Source organism: Mytilus galloprovincialis, chromosome 2 (assembly GCF_965363235.1).
Source record: "Mytilus galloprovincialis chromosome 2, xbMytGall1.hap1.1, whole genome shotgun sequence".
Lineage (NCBI taxonomy): Eukaryota > Metazoa > Mollusca > Bivalvia > Mytilida > Mytilidae > Mytilus > Mytilus galloprovincialis.
Window position 1 is genome coordinate 83,349,669 of NC_134839.1, and position 23,385 is coordinate 83,373,053.

At 31.9% G+C, this 23,385-nt stretch overlaps 1 protein-coding gene across 1 annotated transcript; it reads left to right on the forward strand.

Annotated features, from left to right (window-relative positions):
- The first annotated feature begins 685 nt into the window (after nt 1-685).
- LOC143064624 (uncharacterized) lies at nt 686-23,008 on the forward strand. Its single transcript, XM_076237573.1, has 5 exons — nt 686-815; nt 4,238-4,312; nt 6,190-6,353; nt 22,451-22,510; nt 22,840-23,008. The coding sequence occupies exons 1-5, from the start codon at nt 794-796 to the stop codon at nt 22,966-22,968; spliced, it is 450 nt and encodes a 149-aa protein (XP_076093688.1). The 5' UTR covers nt 686-793; the 3' UTR covers nt 22,969-23,008.
- Nucleotides 23,009-23,385: the final 377 nt, after the last annotated feature.

Genomic DNA, 23,385 nt, shown 5'->3' on the forward strand with positions numbered 1-23,385 from the left:
TCGACCCAGTGATTGTAAATAAACTCATCATAGATATCAGGACACAGTTTTATATTAGGACCAGACGCGCGTTTCGTCTACAAAGGCTCATCAGTGACGCTCGAATCAACAAATGTTAAAAAGGCCAAATATAGTTCGAAGCTGAAGTGCATGATATTTTTTAAATGATTTGAGTTTTTCAAACAAACCTACATGTAAAGTTTAGTACCCATGTACAGTATATACTTTATGCGGGAATGGTATCAAGCGCACCCAACGAAAGCTATTCAAGAAACACATGGTGTGCTCACGGCAACTTAACTACGTATTCTTATAAAACAGAAGCCGACTTGCTTCAAAAGTGCATTGAAAAGATATTAGAAAATAGAAAAATATAATTGTCAGTTTAATTTATTTTTTTATTGATAAGAAGTAACAAAAAAAACTACACTTAATAAGGGTGACTCTTAATTATATGATTGATGGTAGTTCATAAACAAAATGAAACAAAACAAATGAAACAGTTGTTTAGTCCCAAACATCACAAAGAAATACTCCTTTTTGGTTACAAAATTCCTACGTGTTGTATCTAGTGTTACAGTATTACTTTCTCAAACAAACAAAGTGCATTCGTACTGGGACTATTATATGCATTATCTATTGGTTCTTCTGTTCAAGCTAGAAAACCATTAACTTCTTGCTATATGTTACAGATAATTATTACACTTGTCCTATGTATTTCGTTATCTGGAAGATCTGTATAACCTTTGTGTCACATAATTTTAATGCTTATCTCTAAATCAAGCAATTGACAATGGCGTCAAATATATTGTGTGGTAAGAATTATGTTTCTGATAATGACAAATAATATGAATTCTATTACAACCTGTTAAATGTGTTATTTTAACAAAGAATCTTGTTCGAAATCTGTTATACACACTGTATATAAACAGGAAAATGCCAGATCTAGGTTATCATTTCAATAACTATACTCCGTAAGCAAGTTTTGCTTGGTTGTTACTATACAGAGATGAAATGTTCTCAAATTTTTGTGCTATTTTCTCATTTCCTGACCGGTGTGAGAAAATATTTCTCCTCACTAGTGAAAAATCTGTTCTCGGCAAATGATTGGTTGAAAATTAATTGTGACGTTGAATGTTCCTGTTTTTCTTATTATGACGCCATGAAAAAAGGCGACCATGCCTGATGACGTCACATCAAAATTACACAACTTTCCTCAAATCTTTGAAAAGGAAGGGAAAAACAATTAATTATAATAAAATAAACCGAGTAAATTAATTATTCAAAGAGGGCTAGTTACAACAGACAAATCATCCCTGAGACCCTCAAGTACACAAACCCTAAACAGTACACAAAACATAATTTACAACACCAACCCCAATAAAAAGAGGGGTGATCTCAGATGCTCCAGAAGGGTAAGCAGATCCTGCTCCTAATGTAGCATCTGTCGTGTTGCATATGTTGGTTAAACATCATTTTTCTAAAACTGTGTATTATAGATTTAGAATAAGACACTTTATAACACATTTGTATAAAGTAAATTGACATGAATAGTGCGTCATTCAAGAAATGTAGCATCTTGATAATGTCAGTTTGTTGTTTGAATCAGAGTGATTTTTAACAAAGAAGGATTTGTCTCTCCATGCGACAATATTCTTGTATCTACGTTGGCCATGTTTTTAATGAAACAAAATAGGACAAATCTTGTCAATGTGTCTGTTAGTTATAAATAGGGAATACTTTTGTAAAAGATACAAAATTCTTATGTATTAATACTGTTGCAAGCGAGAAGATGTTTAGATTGTATGAACACGAACAGATCTTTAAGTATCTTGAAATATGCACGTCTTATTCCCGCGACCCTATAGAAGGTAGTTTCACGATAACTTTCTATCCCATCTTTGATTGTTAATAAAATTGACCAGACCATTATCATAACTCGTATAATCAAATAAATACACAAACTTTAAAAATAAACACTTGGTTAATATGAATTACGCCCAAAATACCACTTTTTAATAAAATCTGACAAAAAATATTCAAAACATGACTTCAGATGTTTTTTTGTTTTTGTTTTTTTTTTTTTTTTTTTTTTTTAAACGTATTCGATGATGAAGTATATGGGATATTATTTTTTGGGTGTATTTACATTACAAAATATTATGTTCAGTTATGGATATATATGTTACAGCGAATTTAACTATAGAGAGCCTACTAATAATACAGATTTTTTTATAATCATAAGCTTGCAGGTTAAGGGGGCACGAGGGTATAACTCCGTTATTTTTTCAAATATAGGATTTCGCTATTTTTTTCTATCAGTGAACTATTTTACGTGACTCTGTATTTATGTATCCCGTCATACTTTGAACGACAAAATTATTTTATGTCTACATGTGCGAATTTCAAACGCACAATTTTATACCAGTACTTAAAACCTTCCATCCTTTGTGGGTGGATTTTTACATAGATAAATAAAATCGTAAAATATAAGCAAAATGAGGATGTTAAATTTGATGTATGTATGTTGGCCGGATGCGGCCATTTCGCCTTTCGCGTTTTCGCGTTTTCGTGTTTTCTTCTTTCACTTTCACGCGAAATCGAGAAATCGAGAAATCGGGAAATCGGGAAATCGAGAAATCGAGAAAGCGAAATCGCGAAATCGAGAAATCTAGAAAGCAAAAACGCGAAATCGAGAAATCGGGAAAGCGAAAACGCGAAATCGAGAAATCTATTTCATTTCCCGTTTTCGCTTTCGCTTTTTCGCGTTTTTGCTTTCTTGATTTCTCAATTTCGCGTTTTCGCTTTCTCGATTTCCCGATTTCCTGAGTTCCTGATTTCTCAATTTCTCGATTTCCCGATTTCTCGATTTCGCGATTTCGCGTTTGCAAAGTGAAAGGAGAAAACGCGAAAACGCGAAAAGGCGAAATGGTCGCATCCGGCCACCATATGTATGCCTTTTTCATGTTTTTTTCTGCTTCTTCGTTACATTTGTTATTTTTATAGTGATTAAGATGATAACACAATGTTGACTGCTGTACCCCTATTTTTGACATTTTCACCTATTGTGTCTGTTTGTTTTGTTCACGCATCGTTGACAATATAATGGAATTTGATGCAACTGTCATACAAGTGAGAGGTTTAGCTAGCTATACAACCAGGTTCAATCCACCATTTTCTACATAAGAAAATGGCTGTACCAAGTCAGGAATATGACAGTTGTTATCCATTCGTTTGATGTGTTTGAACTTTTGATTTTCCCATTTGATTGGGGACTTTCCTTTTTGAATTTTCCTCGGAGTTCAGTATTTTTATCATATACTTAATAGAAAATAAAATGAAAAAATGGGGTCGCCGTTCATTTAAGCTTACAATTTGCTTTTTGAAATGATATAAACACTTTAAAAGTCATCTGCGGCCAAAACAAATTGATTTTTTGGGTTGATTTGTGTACCCTATCATAGAATAACTTAAAGTTGTACCCTATCATAGAATAACTAAAAGTATAATAAATAATAGTTGTAATGGGAAAAATATGTTTAAATTTTTCCTTAAATTTGTGTATCCTTGAGACCTCCTAGAGTGAATTTTAAAATATTTTTTTTTATAGAAATTTTGCTGAATCACTGAAAACATTGCTAGGAATTTTGTAAAGTCAAATATACTTTTCTTCAAAATATTTTTTACAGACATCACTGGCCATATTATATTTTAAAAAGAAGGAGGACGTAAAGTTACTATTACTTGGAAGCACTTGGTCTGAAAATATATATTCATATCTTGCATGCAGACAAAACCATATTTAGCAAAACCTTTTCGACAATTCCAATATTTGAACTTTAAATTCGTATCACTGATTTGGCCTTCCAACTGTTTGATGTGAATGCCATCTATGAGTCTTAATAAAGTTGACACGTGCGTCTGGCATATAAATTGATGAGTTACTTGGCACATAGACTAATTAATTGATAATATAACACTAATTCAACAGGGAATTGACAAAATCACGAAACTTACAAAATTTTAGCAATAAATAAAAAAGACCAAAAGAAAAAACAACAGAACACAAAACACAACATAGACAAAAATAAAGATTGAGCCCGTCAATAACCGGGGGTGATTTCATATGCACCGAAAGATCCTGATCTAACATAAAACGTAGATGACTGTATTTGTGCGCATTAGTTCTGGTGACCAAACACTGATTATAATGATTAAACTTCATCATATATTTTAGTTTTAGCTTGCCTGTTTGTTCTAACATCATATGTGGAGGCAGAAACATCTACGGTTGCACTAGTTGATACACCAGGTAAATCGAGTTTACTATAGGATTTAACACATTTTTCAAGAGGTTTAACATAAATGTGTTAACTTGGGCCGACAAATTAACAAACGAAACAAAAGTATGGTTTAAAGTTTAGTAAGCGATTCTGTTAATGTACCAATAACCGATAAAAATTTGTTTGATCAGTTTTTTGTTTTAGTTTTATCATTAACTTTCTCTATGAACCCCAGGATTCCATCATGTGTATCGCGATTGACCATATCAAACTAACATTGGCACAGTTTGGACATTTGTCTATTGAAGAGTTAACCAAGAAAAAAGTTAAACGGACCAATAACATTCAAATATTAATTTTATATTTATACAAATCATTGAAGAAATATAATGTTATGTATTTGTTTTTGCTTTTACACAATTCTGAAACGAATCAATCAATTCTGAAAAATAAAAAAATATTATTCAAAAATAAAACATTTTATCAGCGAAGTCAGTTCCTGTGATGTGTTGACATGACTATCAATTATATGGTCATTTTTATGAATTTCCTGTTTTCAAAACTTTGAATTTTTAAAAAAAAAATAAGGATTTTTTTTATCCCAGACATCGATTACCTAAGCCGTATTCGGCACAACTTTTTGGAATTTTGTGTTTTCAATGCCCTTCAACTGTGTACTTGATTGACTGTATAACTGTTTCGATCTGAGCAGCCTTGATGAGTATGATGCAGACAAAACGCGCGTCTGACGTATTAAATTATAATCCTGGTACCTTTGATTACTAATTATGTCTTGTCTCGTAATTTTGAATGCATTTCCCTCATCCATCAATATTGTTTACAGGAACAATGTGTATTAAGCACACACTCCACCTCCTTTACTAACCATGAATAAATATATGTTGAAAGTCTCAAAGACCAAAATGGCTATGAATGTGAGATTAACGTAAAAAAATCTGGAAAAAAACAAATTTGCACATCCAAGTTACAATACTGGTAAACAAATAAGAAATCAAACAATACTAAATTCCTTGATATAAACAACAAATGTTGACTTGCTGCTAATGAAACTTGAGAAAAAGACCAAATCACAATAACAAAGCACTTATCACTTAACCATAAATTATAAAAAACTTAATACCGTTCCCAGATTAGCATAAGTATGTCTCACAAATTGCCTCTTGTCGCAAAGAGACAAATATATATTATCATAAATTATATATAAATTATATATAAATTATTTCATGTCTACCTGTGCGAATTTCAAACGCGCAATTTTACACCAGTACTCAAAACCCTCCATCCTTGATTGGTGCATTTTACATAGACAAATAAAATCGTATAATATAGGCATAATGAGGATGTTAAATTTGATGTATGCCTTTTTGTGCTTCTTCGTTACATTTGTTGTTTTTATAGTGATTAAGATGATAACACAATGTTGACTGCTGTACCCCTATTTTTGACATTTTTACCTATTGTGTCTGTTTGTTTTGTTCACGCATCGGTGACAATATATAATGGAATTTGATGCGACTGTCATATAAATGAGAGGTTTAGCTAGCTATAAAACCAGGTTCAATCCACCATTTTCTACATTAGAAAATGCCTGTACCAAGTCAGGAATGTGACAGTTGTTATCCATTCGTTTGATGTGTTTGAACTTTTGATTTTCCCATTTGATTGGGGACTTTCCTTTTTGAATTTTTCCTTGGAGTTCAGGATTTTTGTGATTTTACTTTTTTTATATATATATCAGTCAGGTGATTACAGTAATATAAACATGAAAAGAAATAAGTAGAATGCAAATATACGGATCAAATAAGGCATTATAATTGATAATTTGTTAAATGTTTTTGAAAATTGTCTAAATACAGTACTGCATCTGTTTGCTTAACCACCACAGATACACTAATGGACACTACGATGTCTGCTACATCAGACGCTATGACGTCTACTGCATCACCAACCACCATGTCTCCAACAACACCAGCACTCACATGTCACTCGTGCAAGTTTCTGTCAGATCTAAGCAATTGTCGATTTGCCAAGCATTGTCCAACAGGATCTGTAAGTAGCTGGTATAGATATATAAATGTATATATATGTTACAAAGAACCTTTTTCATAGTGCAATAACACAATGTCGGAATGTAAAATTTCAGAGCCTCGTCAAATTGATATTACCAAACATAGACTAAACAGTAAAAGTAATATTCATAAAGACATATAACAGACTAATATAACACGTCATTTAGATGATAATTTACCAAATCACAAATAACGCAATGACGGGATGTAGAAGTGCATAGCCACATCAAATAGATATCACCATCGAAAATACTGTAAAAGGGAAAGGTTATTAAAATTCCCCTGAAGAGATAATACAAAGCTGGAATGAACACTTTGCAAATCTGACATTTACTTCAGCGAAAGGGTCTGATGTGGTCGAGTAGTTAAAGTATGTCATCTTCTCATCACAAGCCTGTTATCACTTTAACGTTGTGAGTTCGAATCGCACTAGTCAGGTGCATTCGACTCCAAATTACATCAACCAGGATTGACAGATTTTCGGCCGAAACCCAGCTAACACATAATATTTTCATGATATTATTGACTGGTTATGTATATGTTTTTCAAAAATATTTACCAAAAAATATTTTAAAGACATTTTTTTTACATCAGCAATGATGCATTAATGATATTTTAACAATAATATTTCATCCCAATGTTTGATTGCTAATATAAACACATTTTTTGTAAATATTTTTTTATAATGAATAATAAATATTCTTTGCTGATGTTTTTAAAACGTTAAATAGACAGTTTTATAAATGAGAACAATTGTATGTCGAGGAGATATTTCTTTGCAATATTCAATCAATATCTGATAGACATTTTTATATAACATTTAATATATATATTTTTTAGATGTGTAAAAGAAATATTTATAAAACATTTTTGATTTACATCTATGTAAAGCATAGGTTTGATGTATAATAAAATATCTTTTTGATGTAACATCAATATACTTTTCTTGTCCTAATCAAAAATATAAAAATGGTTATATCTAATGAATATTTCAATAACATCATAACAATATATTTTTTCGATTTTATTTAGAAAATATTAGTTTTAGACTGTTTCATAATAGTTTTAAGATAATATGTTTAATAGATATTTGTAAGATGTATGCTAGAAATGTTCTCCAAATGTTTGTCAGTGATATTTGAGTGAAGCACATGTTTGATATGAAAAAAGAAATATTTTATAAACATTTTTACATAAAATTTTTAATTGATATTTGTAAGATGTACGACAAATGTTTTTCTTATGTTTGTTAGTGATATTTGTGTGAAGTCCATGATGTTTGATATGAAAAAGAAAATATTTTTTATATAATTTTTTAATCAGCTTAACATGAATGTCTCCTCATTTTTGATAGAAAAGTCTTAACAATTCTAATCTAACTTAAATGAAAATTCAAATCAAGTCAAAAGAAAAATTATCTAGCGAATAACGATTGTGTTCTAAGAGCATTGAGGACCCAGTAAAAAATCAAAATGATAAAGTCATACCAAATAGGACTACGATAATCTGTGCCTAGAACTAGAAAATTCTTTGTATTTTGCCTAATTCTAAGTTTTTTAAACAGTGTTTATAAAAAAATATCATTGATATTTCATGCCAATAAAGAAATATAAGCCAACATTGTGCCAACAATATGCCAACGTATTAGGTACTTATCTCCCCCCCTTTATACCACATACTTGAAAATTATATTATTCCAATGTTCTAACAAAAAATGTGCTCTTCCTTCTCTTTATCTAACATTGTCAAATCTGTGTAGTCATTTAAATGTATTTACCTAAATGATTGAATAATTTTATGCACAAACAAAAAATATTTAAAACCAGCCCAAAACAACAAATACAATTTGAATATACTTTTATTTTTTTCATTTTCTAGTATATCAACACGTCATTGACACTAGTGAATTTTCTTACTCTCCAAATAATAGTTGTTAATCTACTGAATATATAAATTATAATATCAACCAGTAGAATTTATGAATTGACTTATAATCATTCAATTCAATGCCTCAACTTTTTAATAAAATGAGAATAAGGTTGACAGACTGGTATTTAAAAAAAAAAACATTAGGTAGACATCAATAACACATATCCTGGACATTAGAAGAATATTTTGTCCAGATGTTTGAAAGATGTTGTCTGGATATTTTCAATTGAAACTGAATTATATCAAAATTATGTTATTTCAATATAAAATCAAGATATTTAAAAATAATGCTCTTTAAACATTCTGAACAAATATTTCCAGAAAATATGCTATTCACATGAGTACAGCCAGACATATCACGTCATAAACATGTTTTTGAATGATATTTTGGTGATATTTTGCAATATATATTAAAAATATCAATAAAATGTTTTTGTGCTACCTGGGAACTGATGGTTGTCTTCTGCCAATCTGGCTTCCTCCACCAATATAATCTGACCACCACAATTTGGCAAATACTGCTTAATTTTGTGTTAAACAAAATCAAAGAGCTGAATAGCTCTGAGGGGAAAGACGGCCCTTGTTTCTATTTCATTTTTTTTTTGGGGGGGGGGGGTATTTTTGATAGTCTTCATATAAAGAATGAAAAAAAAAGAACAGCTAGAACATGTGGAAGGTTGACACTATTGGAATCAATTGTTGTTTAATGTAATTTCGTTTCTTTAGTTTAGGATTCAATTTAGACCAATGGAAGAGATCTGCATCTTCTAAATCTAAACATACAATTAAAGTTGATAGTAAATTATCTAAAATCCAACTAGTTGAATTCTGTCATTTAACAACTACTACAATTATTTTTGAAATCTTAATAGTGTACGACTGAACTGCAGGCTAGGGCCATTTTCCATTTTTTGTGACAGTACTCTTAAGATTTTAAATTTTTTTCTTAAGAAAGTTAGGACTGAAAAATCTATTCAGTTTTAAATTTCCATTGAATAAAGTTCCCAGTTACATATCTCATCACAGGGATACAGGTACTAATAAAAACAACAATATGATTGATGTAAACTGTGTGAAGCTTGTTTCCAAATCCTACATTTTGAAATATTTGTAAAATTTCATGAATAAAGAGGTTTAAACTACAAAATGCAACATTTGTATTTTTTTTGTAACTATTACAATGATTATGTTGGTACACAAAATTTAGTTTTAATGGAAGACTACTTATCATATACTAAATGTCACATTTTAAGTATTTACTTTAGTGGATAATTAGCTCATAAATTGAGGTGCTCCTGAATTGGAGGAAGATTCTCAAAACAGAGATTTACAGAAAAAAATGGAAAAGATCGTTTCTCTCCCCCATCTCATGTAGCCCCTCGGACTTCCTGTTTACTTTGAAAGTTGTTGACCTACAAATTAAAGTTTTGCATGTTGATGTTTGAATCATCTACAGCAAACATCATTATGTTTAAATTTAACAAATACTATTTTTTAATAAGTGAACAATCTTTGAGAATGATTTAAATAACCAGTGAAGGATATCCCTGCTTATGCGTAGTGTGGCATTCCAACAATGACGTCACTATAAAATATAATGTAGGTTGGATATATTTAGAATATCTCGTCATACTGATTTTTCCGGATTGTAAAAGAAACGTAAATAGTGTAAAGGAGAGCTCAATATACGATAATTTCGAGAGAAACAGAAGGGAAATGTGTAAAAAAGTGTTTAAAGTCAATTTATTCATTTGTGTCTCCCCATCTCATCATTCTCAGTAAGATTTGTTGGGGGGTTTTCCACGCTATAAAAACAAAATGAATGATGTGAGGGAATGTCACTCTGGTCAACCCCTTTGGGGAGTGACGGCTTGAAGCCGTCTTCCCCAAAAATTAAATCAATCCAACAAAGAAGCAATCAGTAGGCATTCTGTCTATGACGAAAAAGTAGTTTTATGTTTACTGCAAAAAAAGTCGGTCATGCAATTAAAGCAAGTATTTATATAGTAAGACTTGAAAAGTGTTATACTACTGTTTCCTTTATTTACTAATACATTCTTGGTTAAAGTTCAAAAGAGTTAAAGCGCCAGACATATATGTAGAAACAGTGATCTTGGATTTCTTGGAGGACAACTAGTTGCACTGACAAAAACAATAAAAACATGTGTGCAGCACGTACAATCAAAGACTTTACCAAGATGGTAATCATTACACCATTCTTTAACAACAACAATACTTTATTAGTAGCGGTCTTAGACAAGTTTAAATATAATGAAAAGTTTGCGAATCAATATGCTTCATGCATTTAAAAAATAGTTTCTGATGAAAGAAATGATGCATGTTCTATCTGTAATCTTCAACGACGCTGCAATTGTGGAACTGTTTAAACTGATTTATATTATGTTTTTAATGAAATCAATTTGGTATAAATTAAGACAAAACATTCAAATGTTCCGTGAGCTACTGTACACATTTTTATCTAACTTACCTCTTGACCGCTGCATTATTCATGTTGAACTCGTGCTCCTGTGCAATGTCGTCATCGGAACTCCGAAAGGAAGCGTTAAAGTATCGGAAAGGAAGCAGAAACGCCGATTGTATCGGAAAAGAAACGTTATGAATATACACCATGTATATCTTATCACCCATGAGGCCCTCATCATAAAAAAGCAGAAACAAACATGCATTCCTTTGAAAAGGAAATACCTGTCCACTGACCCTCCACAATTATAGAGGAATAACATGTATACTAATATAGTATATCAAGATCGGCATAGCTTCTCATCGTTGATCTGCAAAACAACATCAGAAGGGGAAAATCTGGTCTCGGATTCCTTCAAAATTAGACAAGTAGAAAGGCAGGGTGAAATATTGAATAATGGGCTATATGTAAGCTATACACCAACGAAATTCTCAATCTTACATCAATGAAGCCATAACAATATATGAACACTGGTACCTTATCGGTACGCACTGAAACCCGGACCGGACCGGACTCCGGACCCGGACTTTGGTATGAAACCCGGACCCGGACCCGGACTGGCCGCCAGACCCGGACTGAATGCCGGACCCGGACTGTGGGTTTTTTACCACTTTGATTTTTTTTAAGATTACTGTCATTGAAAGATTGTATTTCCATTTTTCCTTTTTCTTTTTTCTTCATTTATTTCTCTATTTCTGTAGTTATTTGACTATGATCGGAATGATCAATAAAAGACACTAAAGCGGCGTTCAACAATGTAATACACATTCTTGAACAGGTGAGTCCGGACTGTGACCTGACATGACCCCGGACTAGCTTGAAGTTTACTATACCTGCGTGTATTGCATTACGACGACTAACTGTATGTAAACTGTTTATTGTCGTAAAGTATATTGACGGGACATTTGATCAAGCATGTAATACATAAGAAAGTTATAAGATATTTATCCGACATTTAACGAAAAAATGAAATGTAATAGGCGAGTCCGGATGGTGACCTGAAGTAACCCCGGACTAGGTGTATTCGCAAACTATAGACATCGATAGAGATATATAAAACTTCACACATTATTTGATGAGACGAACTTATTCATTTTTATTCATTCAACTTTTTCCTTATTGTATTGTCGTCGGAAACATTAATAAAAGACGTTTACCCGAGAATCAACAAATTAATATTAGGCGAGTCCGGACTGTGACCTGATATAACCCCGGACCAGGAGTATACGGATTGTATATAAATATACTAAATTATTTGTTTAATTGAAAGATTTTTTTTCCCTTTTTGCTTTTTACTTTTCCTTTATTGATTTCTCTATTTCTTTAGTAATTCGATTGTCATCGGAAAAATCAATAAACGACACTTAAGCGGCGTTCAACAATGTAATACACATTCTTGAACAGGTGAGTCCGGACTGTGACCTGACATGACCCCGGACTAGCTTGAAGTTTACTATACCTGCGTGTATTGCATTACGACGACTAACTGTATGTAAACTGTTTATTGTCGTAAAGTATATTGACGGGACATTTGATCAAGCATGTAATACACAAGAAAGTTATAAGATATTTATCCGACATTTAACGAAAAAATGAAATGTAATAGGCGAGTCCGGATGGTGACCTGAAGTAACCCCGGACCAGGTGTATTCGCAAACTATAGACATCGATAGAGATATAAAACTTCACACATTATTTGATGGAAATATGTTTTTCATTTTTATTCATTTAACTTTTTGCTTATCAAATTGTCATCGAAAAAATTAACAAAAGACTTTTATCCGAGAAGCAACGAAATAATACTAGGCGAGTCCGGACCGTGACCTGAAATAACCCCGGACTGGGAGTATACGAGTTATATATACATATACTGAATTAAATGTTTAATTGAAAGATTGTATTTCCATTTTTCCTTTTTCTTTTTTCTTCATTTATTTCTGTATTTCTGTAATTATTTGACTATGATCGGAATGATCAATAAAAGACACTAAAGCGGCGTTCAACAATGTAATACACATTCTTGAACAGGTGAGTCCGGACTGTGACCTGACATGACCCCGGACTAGCTTGAAGTTTACTATACCTGCGTGTATTGCATTACGACGACTAACTGTATGTAAACTGTTTATTGTCGTAAAGTATATTGACGGGACATTTGATCAAGCATGTAATACATAAGAAAGTTATAAGATATTTATCCGACATTTAACGAAAAAATGAAATGTAATAGGCGAGTCCGGATGGTGACCTGAAGTAATCCCGGACTAGGTGTATTCGCAAACTATAGACATCGATAGAGATATATAAAACTTCACACATTATTTGATGAGACGAACTTATTCATTTTTATTCATTCAACTTTTTCCTTATTGTATTGTCGTCGGAAACATTAATAAAAGACGTTTACCCGAGAATCAACAAATTAATATTAGGCGAGTCCGGACTGTGACCTGATATAACCCCGGACCAGGAGTATACGGATTGTATATAAATATACTAAATTATTTGTTTAATTGAAAGATTTTTTTTCCCTTTTTGCTTTTTACTTTTCCTTTATTGATTTCTCTATTTCTTTAGTTATTCGATTGTCATCGGAAAAATCAATAAACGACACTTAAGCGGCGTTCAACAATGTAATACACATTCTTGAACAGGTGAGTCCGGACTGTGACCTGACATGACCCCGGACTAGCTTGAAGTTTACTATACCTGCGTGTATTGCATTACGACGACTAACTGTATGTAAACTGTATATTGTCGTAAAGTATATTGACGGGACATTTGATCAAGCATGTAATACATAAGAAAGTTATAAGATATTTATCCGACATTTAACGAAAAAATGAAATGTAATAGGCGAGTCCGGATGGTGACATGAAGTAACCCCGGACTAGGTGTATTCGCAAACTATAGAAATCGATAGAGATATAAAACTTAACACATTTTTTGATGGAAATATGTTTTTCATTTTTATTCATTTAACTTTTTGCTTATCAAATTGTCATCGAAAAAATTAACAAAAGACTTTTATCCGAGAAGCAACGAAATAATACTAGGCGAGTCCGGACCGTGACCTGAAATAACCCCGGACTGGGAGTATACGAGTTATATATACATATACTGAATTAAATGTTTAATTGAAAGATTGTATTTCCATTTTTCCTTTTTCTTTTTTCTTCATTTATTTCTCTATTTCTGTAGTTATTTGACTATGATCGGAATGATCAATAAAAGACACTAAAGCAGCAATCAACCATGCAATACACAATCTTGAACAGGTGAGTCCGGCCTGTGACCTGACATGACCCCACACTAGCTTGAAGTTTTCTATACCTGTGTGTAATAAATTAATTTTCATTTCACCATAGATGAATATTATAGGACAGACAAGGAACAACCAATGAAATGCATATGCTATGTTTTTAATAAAACTTGGGTCAATCGATTGTGTATGAAAGCTCCAAGTGATTGTACAGTAGATTTGCAAGCGATTGTACAGTCAATAAACATATCTGACATAGAGAAAAGGAATATATTTGGAATTCTTCGGGGACAATGGCTTTGAAACTTTCAGACAGATGAGACTATATATCAGAAAAGGTACACGTGAAAAGTCTGGTAGAAACGATTGGTTTTTCGATGTTTATTTGACATTTTTGATCGCTGTTGTGAGACAGTTTCAATCGTTTTACTCGGAGCTCCACCATTCTAAGAAAAACGTTTGGATGAAAATATCTTTTTTTTATTATCTAATTGGTTCACATTTACATAGAGAATGATTTAGATACCAAAATTTGAAGCAGAAACGTCATTAAGTAATATTAGAGTTCATCAAAGTTTCCATCAAGCAACTTATTTTTCAAATGTCGGAGCCATGCTTGACAGTCTCCCAAATGACAAAAAAAATAAAAAAACGGTCAACACTTAGATGTTATATCCATAGAACATATTTTATTTTGAACAGACGAAATTACTGTTGAACAAAACACCATCCTTTTCAGAAATGTACATAGTTATATTCGCCATACAAAAAGATTCTTTGATCAATATTACTGTATTTTAAAGTGTACTCGTATCCAGCTGTTATTGTGTAAACATAATATATTTATTGTATATATTTTTCAAACTATACTGAAATATATAATTGCTGTCATCTTGAAACTTTGTAGATTGTACTTATTTGGAGAGGATTATCTTAATAAAAGTTGTTATAACTGGAATCCAATACTATTGTATATCTAGACAATAAAATATGTTTAAACTAACGAGAAAACCGTACAGTTTCGTTCCCACACTGTGTATACACAATACTTGTGACCACAAAACACAGATCAAGTTTAAATTTTGTAGGTGTCATTTAAACCATTCTAGAGTTATGTTCTTTTACAAATGGGAAAAATGCTGAAATTTTCGTTTCCGTTCTCTTACGTACATGAATGTTTGACTTTACCAAATGTTAGGAAACTTATACACAATGCTTAGTACCACAACACAGAGATAAGTTCGAATTTTGGTAGCGTCATTGAAACCGTTCTGGATCCCGGAGTTGTTATACTCCGTTACAAATGAATAATGAAAATGATATAAGATATGCAAGCGGGTGCATCGTCTGTGTCCCATGGACACATTCCCCATTTACTCTGAAACATGTTTACTTCTTACTCAGTCGGAAACCCGGTTGAAAAGACGGTTGAAATAGAACAAAAGAATCGAAGCTCTTTGTTAGAGAAGGCGAGAAATGTTTACTGTAATGTTTACTATAGTGACAAATTTTTTAAAAGTTAATAGAAACAAACAAAATTACAATTTTCTTCACAATTACGAAGTGTTTTATTTTAAAAACACCATTTGCATAAGTTTTCAATTTATTTAGTACATAGTTGAGCAGAACAATTAGATATCAAGACGACGACATAGGTATCTTTCAAGTTGGATGTAGAAAATGCATAACCTCCGATTTTTAAAATAAAATTACCACGGACGGAAAACATATCAATCTATTAGTTCAGTAATTTTCGTGTCTGCCCTTCCATTGTGTGATTCAAGAAAAAAAAAAAAAAATGGGTAACAATTGTAATGAAAAGAGAAAATCGAGTGCACCTTTTTATGTTAGGGCGTGTTTGAGTTGAATATTTTGTCTTGATATCGTACAAAGCAAGAATATTTCATACATCGTCTCACTTCAGATTCTATCATTTTTATATATCAAAGCTACAGGTTGACTTTATAACATAAAAAAAATCACAGTACTAAAAGATGAAATATATGGGTCAAGTGATATACTCACTAATGAATCACAAAAACAGAGTAGGTGTGTTCGAATAGCTACTTTTTTTACTGAAAGTACTTGACGACAGTCTTTCAAGTTGGATGATGAAAATGCATATCTTCGAAAAATTATATTTTTTTATGTGTGATAACTAGGGTTTATAGTCTTCAACCACTAAAAAAATCTAGTCTGCCCTTCCACGAAATATTAAATTAGAATTTTTTTAAATGTTTATGAATTTTCGAAAATTCCACCTGACAACCGATCAGACAATAGTTTTAAGTTGAATCAATGCAGACTAGATCATTAACTGATGCTCATTAGCTAGTTGATACATTTGTCTTTTAAAATACAACTGACATATAAGGATCGTAATGGTGCAATGTGAATAAATTTATCGGTTTCCAAGAGTCAATCTAATTAAAAACCGATCTCTCATCGCTCCTGTTTCTGATATGTCGCGTGGGAGATCTAACGAAACCCGCTTTGAGGTCACATGTGAGTGACCTCGTAGGTGTGTCTTTTTCGACCATTGAAATTGAGTCTTCTACGATCTTGGAAGTTTAACGTAAGGCAAAGGGATGTAACTCATTTTATTTACGACGAAATCGTCAGTCAAAATAATTCATAAACTTTTTTGATTGGCTTATTAATAGGTCGTCAACTCATTTGCATATCTTTATAAATTCATAACTTTTAGTTCACTCACATGTGACCTCAAAGCCGGTTTCGTTAGATCTCCCACGCGACATATCAGAAACAGGAGCGATGAGAGATCGGTTTTTAATTAGATTGTCCAAGAGTAAAATTGGTAGCGCGTCATCCCTACAATGACTTCAATTTCTACGATTGTGAAAATGAACTGGCGTAATGGGGAGATAATTTTGACGAAGTAGAATCCTGACTGTTACTGCTGCTGCATAAGTATTTCGCAATTTAATATATGTAGTAGCTTGTCGCTTGCCTATTTTGTCAAAAAACACAAATATTGACGGATGGGATCCATAAACAGTTCATTGTAATTATTGTAGAATGCCTCTGCTCCATTAGTTGTACGTCTTTCGGTAGATGGGATTTTAGCACTTACGGATGGTGAAACCAACGCACTATCATCAAATATTTGTCTATCGTTATTATGTATGATACAAATGTGTCACAAGTAAACTGGTGCAAATAATTTCCGAATATTGGCGCAATTGATATATTTGAAAGAAAAAATGGCGCAAATGATACCCTTGAAAAACATTAACTGTCACAAAAGGACTACTGCCAACTATAGTCAGTCGTTTTTAAACTGTTTTTTTTTTTTTTTTTTTTCTTCTAAGTTTATGATTCAAATACATGTATGGGATTATAAATAAGATTATTTTTTTAAATCATTTCATAGTTCAACAGTTTTCAAAATATCATTTTGTTCATAACACTTTTATGTAATACATTTGTTTATGATTCGGTCCTTCCCTAATTTGATTATCAGTATGACTAACGGAATTATTGCCAGAGTTATTGTGAGGTGACATGACCAGGTATTCTAGTGATTTCCTGTCGGACTTTAAAACACATATAGTACACAATTACGTAATGCGTGTTCATGCATCGCGTCACTGCTGCCCATATAAACTACTGTCACGGTATATATCAGTATATGGGGCCGGTTATACAGGTCTGATTAATTTTCATAATTATTATACATGTAATGCATCTTGTTTATTTCTGCCAAAATTAACTTCCTTCTGAATAGTTTTAATAAAAAAAGGAAAAAATAAGTCTAAGAAAATCCACTTTCTCCCTATAATTTATAAAAAAATATTTCCATGTTTTTTAAAGTCATTTGTAAACATTCATACTGTATATATGATTTTTTTTAAAGTAATTGCACAACTGTAAATTGAAGATACAGAATCATTGCAAGGCTAACTTGCATGCTTGTCTTCTCTTCTAGACTATACAAGAGTAAGAGCAAAATTTGATTATCTTATCATTATTATAATGTACTGTGTTACAGTTCTCAAAAAATTATCTTCCTTCTCCTGATTAAAAAAAGAAAAGGTGATTCTAAGAAAATTCATAATTTTTACCCAGTCCGGGTCCGGTATTTAGTCCGGGTCCGGGTTTCATACCAAAGTCCGGATACGGAGTCCGGTCCGGTCCGGGTTTCAGTACGTACCCACCTTATCCGGGTTTGGATTTCTTTTTTGTTGTTGTACGATTTGGCTTTATCAGCTTCTTTTATGTTTCTATAAGGTTTTAGACTTTCGTATCATGTGTGCTTCAAGGATGACTGGTCGAAATATGCATCTGTTGCAATAAGATTGCAACCATTAATGCCATTTATTCCATTCAAGTTATTCATGATATTTTGATCTGCCTCGAGTTTGATTAAATGTCGGTATTCTTTATAGACATAACAAAATGAAACTGTCCTGTATATAAAAAATTGTGTGTCAGATTTCTTCTTCTGATTAGTCGGTTTTTGTTAATAATTTGTATTATACCTAAGGGCCTAGATGTAACGATTGATTTCTGCATATATGTCTAGAAATGTGTCCTAAAATCAACATATCAGAATTTGTAACTGCTACATGAGAGTGGTTACACTGGTGACAACAAAAACATACATTCTTTTTACAACTATTGTTTTCTCTGGTATACAATGATTATCATTATGTGTACAGTAACAACGGTAACATAGGTTACAATGGTTACTCTCACTTTAAACACTTATCAGAAGTACTGTTTACAACGGTAGCATACATTTTTTGTAGGTTACAATGGTTACTCTCTCTTTAAACATTTATCAGAAGTACTGTTTTATAAACAGGTTTCATTATCAAGTCCAGTTACAAGGTGACAATGGTTACCCTTTAGTAACACTAGGTTACACTTTAAATAAGAATCTTGAAATTTCTTGGTTACATTGGTTACAATGGTAACATAGGTTACAATGGTTACTTTCTCTTTAAACATTTATCAGAAGTACTGTTTTATAAACGGGTTTCATTATTATGTCCGGTTACAAGGTAACAATGGTTACCCTTTAGTAACACTAGGTTACATTTTAAATAAGAATCTTGAAATTTCTTGGTTACATTGGTTACAATGGTAACATAGGTTACAATGGTTACTCTCTCTTTAAACATTTATCAGAAGTAGTCTGTTTTATAAACAGGTTTCATTATCAAGTCCAGTTACAAGGTAACAATGGTTACCCTTTAGTAACACTAGGTTACACTTTAAATAAGAATCTTGAAATTTCTTGGTTACATTGGTTACAATGGTAACATACATGACATAGGTTACAATGGTTACTCTCCCTTTAAACATTTATCAGAAGTAGTCTGTTTTATAAACAGGTTTCATTATCAAGTCCAGTTACAAGGTAACAATGGTTACCCTTTAGTAACACTAGGTTACACTTTAAATAAGAATCTTGAAATTTCTTGGTTACATTGGTTACAATGGTAACATAGGTTACAATGGTTACTCTCTCTTTAAACATTTATCAGAAGTAGTCTGTTTTATAAACAGGTTTCATTATCAAGTCCAGTTACAAGGTAACAATGGTTACCCTTTAGCATGTTTAGTAACACTAGATTACACGTATATAAGAATCTTGAAATTTCTTGGTTACATTGGTTACAATGGTAACATAGGTTACAATGGTTACTCTCACTTTAAACATTTAAATCAACTGGTTACAATAATGTTTTTTCTGGTTGTTCCTGGCTTTTAACTAGTACTATAGCTTTCAGTTACTGGGGGCTTGTGTTTTTGAGTCCTTTTGTCATTGTTTTTTCTTTTGTTGCTTTGTCTTATTGTGATGAGTCCACGTAAATTTTTATTTTTTTTGTCAGTTTGTTAATTATTATTTTTTTTAGATATTAGACTTTTGGTTTTTCGAGTTCGATTTGTTAACCTTTGTCATGACAACGCCTTTCAATAGTTTTATAGATTAGTTGCTATGTAGTTTAAATTTTATTCAATCCTCAAGACTGTATAAAGACTTACAGTTGCTTAAGTCATTTATACTCAGTTGGATACTGGTCTCATTGGGAATCTCACCATATTGCAGCATTTGTACAACTCATTTCGGCATTTTCCTAAGGGTGTATTTTGCACCGTCCACTCGGTCATTGTCTGCCAATTTTTAAATGATGGTAAAGTTTATATGTTATACCATTTATTCTCAGTTGAATACTTGTCTCATTGGGAATCTCACCACATTGCAGCATTTGTACAACTAGTTTCCTAAGGGCTTATTTTGCACCTTCCACTCAGTCATTGTCCACCAATTTTGAAATGATTGTAAAGTTTATATGTTAAAATATCTGTTGAAATAGTATGTCTTGCCTACTTAAAATTTTGAAATTTTAAAAATAAAATGCAAATATTGAAGATACTAAGAATAGCAATACATGTACTATGTAATGTATGAAAAATACCCCAAGTCAATATATCATGACTCAAAGAACAAGGTCCAATAATTTCTGAGATATGAGAATTATTTATGCGTCAATGATCATCCAACTGTTGCAACTACACAGTTTTCGGCATCAAATTTCAAGGACTCCAGAATTTCTGAAATTCATATCAGATCTTTATGAATAAACTGTTATCACAGAGATATAGCTGGCTTTTTTTGTAATTTCGATAATGCAAATGTGGAAATTAAAATAGCAACAATTAAACATGCAAGTTTTGCAAATATTCAAAGTCAATGAACCATGGCTAAAGTTTCATGGTTAAACAATCTCCATACAAAGAAAAACATTTTTTTACAGCATAGGAAAAGTATTTGGTCTTTTTTTTAATCAACACTTTTGACAGACTAAAGTAATATATATATGACATGAAGCTATGTAGTCTAAAAAGAAGCTAGAGCTTTCAAGTTTTCATTATTTTATCTTATGCAAGCTTACCTGATATCCAAATATGTAGCTCTTTGGAGTTGCCATACTTATGGTTTGCTAATACTGTGGGAAAAGGTGCAAAATACATTGATAATACAACCCAATAGTCCGACAACCCATTGTTATCATTGTTACCTTGTAACTGGACTTGATAATGAAACCTGTTTATAAAACAGTACTTCTGATAAATTTTTAAAGAGAAAGTAACCATTGTAACCTATGTTACCGCTGTAACCAAGAAATTTCAAGATTCTTATTTAAAGTGTAACCTAGTCATGCTAGTGTTACTAATGGGTAACCATTGTTACCATTGTTACCTTGTAACCTGACATAATAATGTAACCTGATTATAAAACAGTACTTCTGAAAATGTTTAAAGAGAGAGTAACCATTGTAACCTATGTTACCATTGTAACCAATGTAACCAAGAAATTTCAATATTCTTATTTAAAGTGTAACCTAGTGTTACTAAAGGGTAACCATTGTTACCTTGTAACTGGACTTGATAATGAAACCTGTTTATAAAACAGACTACTTCTGATAAATGTTTAAAGAGAGAGTAACCATTGTAACCTACAAAAAATGTATGCTACCGTTGTAAACAGTACTTCTGATAAGTGTTTAAAGTGAGAGTAACCATTGTAACCTATGTTACCATTGTAACCGCTGTAACCAAGAAATTTCAAGATTCTTATTTAAAGTGTAACCTAGTGTTACTAAAGGGTAACCATTGTTACCTTGTAACTGGACTTGATAATGAAACCTGTTTATAAAGCAGTACTTCTGATAAATGTTTAAAGAGAAAGTAACCATTGTAACCTATGTTACCATTGTAACCAATGTAACCAAGAAATTTCAAGATTCTTATTTAAAGTGTAAACTAGTGTTACTAAAGGGTAACCACTGTTACTTTGTAACTGGACTTGATAATGAAACCTGTTTATAAAGCAGTACTTCTGATAAATGTTTAAAGAGAAAGTAACCATTGTAACCTATGTTACCGCTGTAACCAAGAAATTTCAAGATTCTTATTTAAAGTGTAACCTAGTCATGCTAGTGTTACTAAAGGGTAACCATTGTTACCTTGTAACTGGACTTGATAATGAAACCTGTTTTGATCAAACAGTACTCCTGATAAATGATTAAATCTAATGCAAGTATTGTTACTCAGCATTTGTGTATTTGTTACTCTTGTTACCTATTGTAACCATTCTCATGTAGGGGTTACAAATGCTGATGTGGTATTATTAGGACACATTTTTGGACATATCTAGATTTCTGCAGTTATTGTTGCAGAATATTTTTTTTCAAATTTTAACAATGCAAGGTTATTTATTTTAAGCTCATACCAGGCTTGGATATTTATTTTCAAAATCCCCATGACCTCCCCTCCTCTAAATGGTTGTCCCTTATTCTAAATGTTAGTTTATGTTCTATAATCAATAATACTTATATGTTGTATCATTAATAATAATTATATCTTTCAGTCGTGTTTAACAGGACAGTTGACCAGCGGATTATATTACCTAGACTGTGTACCTTCACCAGTAAGTAGTATAAAATGACAAAGTCAAATGAAATATATTAATTGCTTAAAAGATTTAAATACTCACCAGACCTGTACAAACTCACAACGTAAAAAGGATAACTTATTACACATAGTCTGTAATATATGGAAAAACTAAAGTAATCTTAAAGATCAATCTACACTTTGTCTTTTGAGTTTTTCATGTACTATGTTAATTTGTGTTGTTTGGTCTCTTGTGGAGAGTTGTCTCTTTGGCAATCATACCACATCTTCTTTTTTATATGAAATAACTTTTCTCCCCGATGAAATATAAATGATAATGCTTACAATACTTATACTTTTTTGTAGGCATGTGCAGTGTTACCAGCACAGCTGCAATTGGCTGGGAAAGTGACATATCTCAATCAACAGTTCAAACGTTTTGAGTGTTGCTCCAGCTCTAAATGTAACAAAAATGCTGCACTATTTGTAGGATAAACAAACAGACAATAGATATATTAAACATATCATATCATTATTCTGATTTGTCTTTAATTGCATCAATTTGCCAAGTAAATTCCTAAGATAAAATATATCAGAATGAAATTTCACCTAAAAACTATTTTGACTAGTTCCTTCGTAAAATTAAAAATGGAACATAATTTGAAGATCTTCCCATTATACTGCACAGAACTATGTTGTAGAAAAGATTTTAAATAAAATTATAACTTTGCAGTCTTATATCTCTACCCATCTGCACTTAAAACAGGTCAAAGAGGTTTTAAAGCTGTCTAATATAATGTGATTTCCAAAAAAAGAAGGCACAACCACTTTAAAACTATTCAAGTAAATAAAGGCAACAGTAGTATACCGCTAATCGAAACTAAACTAAAACTGAGGGAAACACATCAAATA